General features: G+C 37.1%; 1 protein-coding gene across 2 annotated transcripts in view; it reads right to left on the bottom strand.

Annotated features, from left to right (window-relative positions):
• brinp3a.1 (bone morphogenetic protein/retinoic acid inducible neural-specific 3a, tandem duplicate 1) overlaps positions 1–8,426 on the bottom strand; it is a 55,152-nt gene that overhangs the window by 10,359 nt on the left and 36,367 nt on the right. For both annotated transcript variants that reach the window (XM_016481871.1, XM_016481872.1), the window contains 3 exons: positions 4,216–4,321; positions 3,205–3,441; positions 436–658 (listed from right to left, as the gene is read on the bottom strand). In XM_016481871.1, the coding sequence (XP_016337357.1) occupies positions 436–658; positions 3,205–3,441; positions 4,216–4,321 (566 nt within the window). The remainder of the gene's footprint in view (positions 1–435; positions 659–3,204; positions 3,442–4,215; positions 4,322–8,426) is intronic.

Raw genomic sequence — 8,426 nt, 5'->3', positions numbered from 1 at the left:
ATTGTACTTTATTGTAAAATGTTACAAAAAAGTCCCTGAATCCTTTAGGAAGCAATGAGAAACAATTTTTACCTTTCATCACTTTACAATCCCTTTACAGACCCATTTTTCCTAAAAATTCTGAAACTAAATTTGTTTTTTAAATTAATGAAAAACCTTTTCAACAGAATAAAAGTTTTTCAACTAGCTTTATAAATGCTGTAAAAAAAATAAACCTGTTGTTAATTGATCGTTTATGATCCCTATTTAACTAATGTTAACAAAAGGAATCTTGTAAAATGTTACTAAAAAAGCCTGTTCAAACCTGAATGCTTCAGGAAACCAAGACCAACTATTTTTATTTTTTTTATTTTTTTACCTCTAATCACTTTACAGTCAATTACAAATATGGACAATTCCATTTATAACCCATTAGGAACATGGCTCATCTCTTACCTCTCCCTGGGCACAGATATTTTGGGCTGAGTCCGACACCTTTTGCTGAGTTTGAAGAGTTTGCCGACAATCCGCTGTGCTTTGCTGAGCAGCTGTTGAGTGCTAGTCTCCAGCAGCTGAAAGCGTTGCTGAACGCCAGGGTCCATCTTCCAAAAGTACTGCACAGCAGATGTGTTCAGAGCATAGAACGTTGGTAATCTCCTCACAAAATTTTGGAAGTCCTCTAGAAAGGCAGACAAGTGTTGAGAATAAATTACTGGAATGACTTTGCCTCATGTCGGGGAAAAATAAATCAGTCATGTTTGATAAAATGAGTCAACAGTGAAACTGGGTGTGGAAGGGGAGCAGGTGGAACGTTATTTTCATTCCTTTGATGAAAATTGAAAATTGTCCTGCATGTGTGATTGAACACTGATAGGCGAGGACGGCAGAGTATTTTCAATGAGTTGTTAAGAAACGCAAAGCTTTTTCTAAGAAGGACAGGCTGATTTTGAAGGAGCACATGTGGTTCAACTTCATCAAAAAAAACAAAACAAAACATTAAGTTCTGACTGTATAGCAAGTCGTTAAAGCAAAGCAGAATCATCTCAGCCACACAGATGTCTTCCAGCAAAGGGAAGTTAATTTTCATTCGTAGCGAGAAAAATCGATATCCGTGTTATGGTGCTCAACGCCCCAATCAATGCTACCTAACATCTAACAAGAAATGATCTCAGTGGCTATAATTAACAACACAGATCCTCATCAGAGCCTGACAATTCAAGTCTGTACAGAATTGGATTTTTCATGCAATCAAACATTAGGTAATCGAAAATATTACAAGTTCCATTTTTAGATATCCATTGATCTGTACAAGTCGCCAAGTTTTGTTTTGATTAAGAATTTCATGATAAAACAAAAACTGTGTGATGCCCCAAACAAATAGAGAAGCGGACTGGTAGATGATCTTTCGCTCCAGCAGATGATTGTTGTTTATGTATTTGGTTTACAGTCATTAGGCAGTGGTTTTTCACTCCCTGCTGTTGCTGCAGGAGGTAGAGCTCCAACATGGCTGTGATGCACACAAAAACCTGCTCTGTGCTGGCTCAGTGCCTAGCTTAGGGACAAGTAAGCCTGCCAAGTCCAAAACGCTGCTTTACCACGACGACAATGACACTAGATCCCAGGAAGCACTTCCCACTATTTCCTTGTCAGCCATCAAATGTAACAAGGTGACAACAATCACTGTGTAATGTCACCCCACTATGAGTCAGGGATATTCACATATCTAAGTGGCACGACGGAATTAACTTGGTGCTGGCATGCCACAGGCCTCTCTGAATTAAAGGCACAATATGTACGATTTTTTTATTAAAATATCTAAAAACCACTAGAACAGTTTTATATATTTTGCTGACTTGTGTACTTACATTATCCCAAATGTTTTGAAGAATGTTTAAATACAGAGAAATAAGCAATTTTAACTAGTGACACGGACCGTGTCTATAGTGTCATTGTGTCGCCTGCTAATGACGTCATAACCCCTCGATTTCCAGTTTTGTTTTGTAGAAAACATGGAAACACCAAAGAAAGGAAACACTTTAATATGCTATGCATTTTATTAGACAGGTGACGACCGCACAGAGTAGCATTATAACAGAACGTTCAAATGTATCTAGTATGATAAAACAGCGCTGCTTACTTCCGCTGCTTTCCGGAAGGAGCGGAAGCGGTTGACTGTGGCATAATAAAAGCTCCGCTGCTTTCGAGCCGTGTTTCGCGCTCGTTCAGCGGCCTCGTTTTGCTTCGACGGCTTTCCGCCTCACTCTGCTTCATACTACGACGTTAATAAATCTTTAATACATTAGCTCATCCATGAATGTGATTTCTGCCCGAGTCCCATCGGATTGCTTCGGCTGTTCAACTCCCATGATTCCACATCCAGTCGCGTCGTCATCTAACTACGCCTTTGTTTCTTTGTTTGTTTTGAATACGCGACCTCTAGTGGCAAAAAATTACATATTGTGCCTTTAAGACTAATTTCCAAAAAAAACAAAAAAAAATTACCATAAAACCATATAAATATAAATATAAACTAACCATAAAACCTCATGCAAGACAATTTAATGCTAAGTTTTTGATTCTCATTCTGATTCTCATTCGCCTTTCCCCATATGATTGTATCCATAAAAGGAGATTTTTCAGAGAATTGTGCTAGTCGCTCTTTTCCATGCAATTATTTCCCATGGGGACTAAGAGTTTTAACTCAAAAAGGAATAAAAGAATCATAAAAGTGGTCCATATGACTCTGTGTTATTAAGTTATACAAAAACATACAAAAGACTGAAAATTAAGTCATTATTCACTGATAAAAGCGAGTGAGAACTGCCAAGAACCGAACCAGTCATAAATCACAAAATCATTCAGACAGTTTTTTTTTAACCGATTCATTCTAAGTTCTGAGTCAAATAAATTATGTTCACAAACTGCTACTTCTCCCATGAACATGACAGAACACTTTTATGATACATTTATGGTGTGCTTGTGTCCTTTTAGAAGACTAGAAGACTAACATTTAGTCTCCCTACTATTTCCAATTACATGGAAGATAGAAAACAGTACATACAATTCTTTAAAAAAATGTGTTTTACAGAAGACATTAAGTAAATTAAGAAAATAAGTAAACACAATTTAAATTTTTTTAATTTTCAATTGATTTTAATTATTCACCATGTTCCTTGAAAAGTTACTAATAAATAAAAAAAAAATAATAAAATTGCAGAATCTTACCAGACTCTTCAAACTCTTGGTTGGCTTGCATCAATGACTCTCTGATGAGTTTTAGACTGTCCTGCATAGCCTTCAGGTCTTCACTGGGACAGTTGCACTGGGGATAGTCAACACTGCATTTGCACCAGCAGTCATTATCCCGGCACACAAACTCGCCCTCGGAGTGGCAGCCAATATAACTGAGAGCTGCCTCCACAAATCTGCTCCTTAGGTATTCTGGCAGAATGGCCTGAAGACCTAGAAGAAAAAAAATATATATAAAAATGCATAATATGCATTTAAAAAATGAAACCAGTATACACTACCATGTAAAAGTTTGGGATCAGAATTTTTTTCTTTGATTGTTTGTTTTGAACATTAAATTGATCAAAATTAAGAGTAAAGGCATCTATAATGTTACAAAAGATTTCTGTTTGTTCTGTTCAAATAACACAAAAAAACTATCACAGTTTTCACAAAAATATTAAGCAGAACAACTGTTCTCAACATATTAGAATGATTTCTGAAGGATTATGTGACACTGAAAACTGGCGAAATGGCTGCTGAAAATTCAGCGTTGCCATCACAGGAATCAATTACAATATAATAAAATACAAAACAGTTAAATTTAATCGTAATTATATTTTATAATATTACTGTTTTACTGTATTTTTGACCAAATAATTCAGGCTTGGTGAGCATAAGAGACTTCTTTCAAAAACATTTAAAAATCTTACCAACCTTGAAACTATTGAATTGTATAATAAAATTCTAGTTTAACTTAAAATATTTTAAGTATTGTAACTATCTATAAGTATCTTTCAAAATATCTGTTCATACTTTTCATAAGCTAAATTTCCTTGAAACCTTTACATCCTAAGTGTGCTTTTACATCAAAAGACGGTTGTGGAATATTTCTGTGAACAGTGAACACGTTGCTGCCTCTTTCAATATCAACATAAAAGAATGAAATTAAAGGAGTGATGATATCATTGGAAAGTCTGGGATATAGTTAAATAATAAATGCGCAACCTTGTAGTTGAATCTTGTTTTCAGGACTCAGAACCAAAACGGAACTGACAGAATCGAGGTTGTCATAGTTACTGCATCCAAGAGGGCCTGTCCTTGTTTCGGTCACCTTAAGGGAAGACAAGAGAAAGCACATGACAATACTCTGTTCAAAACAGAGACAGAAATGACACTGAGGCTATTAAATATGCAGAGCAGGAAGATGACTGGCCTGTGAAATCTAAGTAACATAGATTTATCCAGTGCTTCTACAAGCTCAAAAAAAGCATATTGTTTTAGACACCCCTAGTAAAAAGTCATATATTTAAAACACATTTATTGCATACTAAGTATAGTTTGCAGGGTATTTTTATTAGTACATAAATATGTAAATCTATTTGTAATATACTTGAAATAAATGTATTTCAAGTCAATTTTAGTATATTTATTTTTCACTAGGAACTACACAGAAAAAAAACTACTACGCAGAATTGCTGGTAGAATATAAGAACTATATAATGATAATGTCCCATAAATATGTTGTAAAGGAGCTCAAACGTCTGTCCAGAATACTATAACAATTGTTCCATTACACCAAGGACATGACTGTTATGAAGAAAGCTACAGTATTATTTAGGCCAAATTCACTAATGTAGTGAAGGGCAATATTTCACAGTGAACGTAATGTGCTTTCAGTGTACATAAATAGTGAAGGTTAATGGACCTGTGGCTGAATGCGACTTGAATTTTACAATCAATTTGGTACATATCAACATAGATATTTCAGATTTGTGTATTATATTGGAAGGCACAGTATATACTGAAAAGAAATGCAACTGTTAGAAGAAACTGATGTAAGTCAAATTAATCAATGCTCCAGAGCAAACAAACAGGTATGCATTAGAGTAGAACATCCATATCACTGATACCTCACTGACAAAACTATCGACATGGTATCTTTGTTCCCATCCAAGATTTGTGTTAAAATGGTGCACAATCCCAGCTCAATCATTCTTGACAAAAGCTTCAGTTTTTCCCTGACAAAAGTCACTGTATATCAAGGCTCGGCTGACACATGGGAAAAAAACTCACTGCCTGTGGGCAAATATATCTCCCTACCTGTCACTTGCAAATTGTTCTCTGTTCTACATTGTCTTCTTTAATATTTCCCCCAGTGAGTGAATAAATGTCTCCATGTCATGTTTGTAGATTAATGGTGACCCGAGATTTCTGTCAGGCGAAACTAACTTTTCTTCTTCTGTGTTGGAAGAAAAGTTGCCTTTGTTCGACATCTACTCGAGGGTCACTGGATAAACGGTGAAGCGGATAAAATGAGACAAAGTAAACACTATAGTGAACCCTCCAAGCAGAATACAGTTGTTGTCATGCAAGTGAACCACTGAAAATGACTGAGGACCTGGAAAAGCCAAGGAAGCATTTCTAATGTCTTACACAAGCAGCAAATCCCCATTATCGAGAGCTGCTTTATTTAACTTCCATTCAGCGTGTTGAAATAACTTTCAAGCCAGTGAGAGTGGTGAAAGCCGAATCAGGAGGAAAAGCACAAGTTCAGCAAGCCTACTGCTGGCATTTCCATTCCTCTTATTGACGCGTCCACGCAATTAATTAAAATCCAGGGAACCTCTTCAGGGATCAGCAGATTAATTTCTAACAAAGACAGATGTCCGACTTAAGGGGAAAATTGACCAATTGCAAGTATAAAGATGGGTTTTTCTATGCATAGCAATGAGTCGGTCTGCAACAAGGGCCCAATGGAGCGGAGCATGTGCAGAACTTTCTATAATGAAAAACGGAGAACTGTTGCTGCAGCTAGTGCATCTGAATTGGAAATTCGAAATTTACCTGAGTGTGCACTATGTTCCATCCATTATAGATGCTGAGTACAAACCATGTGGACTGAAAATTGTGTATTTTTTTCAAATGATCTGCAGTGTTTTATTTGTGCTGACTACATCAGAACTTCCAGCAGCAGGCTTTAATGAGATCCGTAACTGGTATAAGGGTCGCGTTCAGTGTGGCTGAGACTGAAGGGATGTATTCAAGGAAATGGGTCAGTTGTGACTTGTAACATTCACTCTCAATCACTCTGAACTTCATAAGACTGTTCCCTCTGTCTTTACTAAAGAAAACCTGGTGCCCACAATCCTAGACGTGTCATTCTATAGGCTACTTACAGTAGTTACTGTGTCATTCTTTTGTCTCTTACTGCCATGCTTGGAGACTAAAACACTGCACTGAAACTAGAATGGATAATAATCACAGCACCTATGCCTCACTTTTAAAGCTCACTTAAAAATGAAAAAAAAAAAAAATCTCATTATTCACTTTTGTGGGAAAAAAAAAGCAAAATTAAAGAAGATTCTTAATCATTCCACAGGGGAGGGTGGGGGAATAGTACAGAACAACATGACATTAATCCTTTAAAAGTAGCTAAAATGATTGGCTAAATATTAGCCATCCATTGCATTTCTCAACCAGTAAATGAGGAAAAACAGACAGTTCTGTAATTCCCACCTGTGATTAATTCAACAAAGACTGTGGAAAATATCACTGAGTGGGCCTGCGTAGCTACATATTTGAATAATAATGGATTTCAAGATGCCGATCCCAGCTTTTTTGATAAGCTAGAAATGTCATTAATGTTTCATAAGCACTGGCACTTATTATACAATTGCTTTATACAAAGTTCCAGCTAGAATGGGGTCTGTATTTAATCAGAGAGAATTAGTCAATAGGCGTTTTCCTATTTGCATCAGGCATGTTTTTACACTGCATTGAAACAATCTTTGAGATATCTGAGCAGCTGTTTTCATAAAAAGTCCCTTTCCAGTGGGTTAGCGTACCATTCGTTTCAGTGGGCGCTATGGGGGAAGCTCATCATTGGAGGAAAGTGCATTAGAATGGAATTATACCCTTCTCTACAGAAAATAGGACTTTATTGAAAGCAGCAGGGAATCTTCGGCGAGGCTAGTAGTGGTTAATGCTCTCAGCTTCAGCTTGTGAAATCTTAGAATGAAACACAAAGGCATGCTCTCTACAAGAGAGCTTCATCTGCACGCATCAGCTGGAAATTCTTTTTGATTTTTCAAGCGTTCTTTCCTCGCAGCCGGGTTCGGAAGTTCTCGCTCTGGTTTATGGCAGTTAAAAGGGAAAGACTGGGGGAGGTGTCGAGGTGCTGGCAGAGTTTTCATGCCTCCCAGCTTGTGCTCGGGATGCTTGACTGATGACCCAGGCAAACGTCAAAGCACTACCAGTGGCAAAATGCCCAACTCTTTCTCTGAATCATAATGTTTCATAACATTTTCTACAGTTCATATACTCTGCCACAGAGTTGGTGAGAGAATTCATAGTATGCAAAATATATTTCATTGCTTAACAGAGAAGAATGTGACTATGAGTATTACAGTACATAGGAAAACAGGGAATAAAAATGGACAGAAATGGATAAATATTATATTTTATATATAAAATTGTGTATTTTTATTTAATACATTTGCTTTATTTAAAGGGACATTCCACCCCAAAATTAAAATTTTGTCACCATATACTTAAGTCATTCCAAGCATTCCAAACATATGATTTTATTTTCTTCTATTGTGGAAGAAAAAGATTTTGAAAAATATTGGTAAACCAAACAGTTTAGCTTCCCATAGAACCAGCTTAGCTTTCCCAATGAAAGTTGACGGAAACCGTAACTCTTTGGTTACCAACATTTCAAAACAACTTCCAAAAAACAAACAAAAAAAATAAAAATCATACAGGTTTGAAACAGCACAAAGAGGAGCAAATGATGACAGAATATCCATGTATGGATAGACTATATCTTTAAAGGGGACATCGGATGCAAAATTCACTTTTACATGGTGTTTCCATATAAATGTGTCTTAACAGTGTGTGGAAAAAACGTCTCAGGTTACGTATGTAACCCTGGTTCCTCGAGGGAACGAGACGCTGCGTCGGAAAACGCTAGGGGAACGCCTTCTGTGACCACGCTCTGAATAACATGTGAAATCAGTCCAATAGCTGAGCGGGACGTCACGGGCGGGTGACGTCATGACCAGGAAGCTATAAAAGCACGTGCGGCGGAGCCAGCGTCAGCTTCAGGAATGAGGCAAGTGCTGGCAGGGATGCCGGAAGTATGGCACCGAGACGCAGCGTCTCATTCCCTCGAGGAACCAGGGTTACATACGTAACCTGAGACGTTCCTCTTCAGG

The sequence above is a fragment of the Sinocyclocheilus anshuiensis genome, unplaced genomic scaffold (assembly GCF_001515605.1).
Source record: "Sinocyclocheilus anshuiensis isolate Anshui unplaced genomic scaffold, SAMN03320099.WGS_v1.1 scaffold385, whole genome shotgun sequence".
Classification (NCBI taxonomy): domain Eukaryota; kingdom Metazoa; phylum Chordata; class Actinopteri; order Cypriniformes; family Cyprinidae; genus Sinocyclocheilus; species Sinocyclocheilus anshuiensis.
Note: the sequence above shows the minus strand (reverse complement) of the source record. Positions and strands in the feature narration are given on the sequence as shown.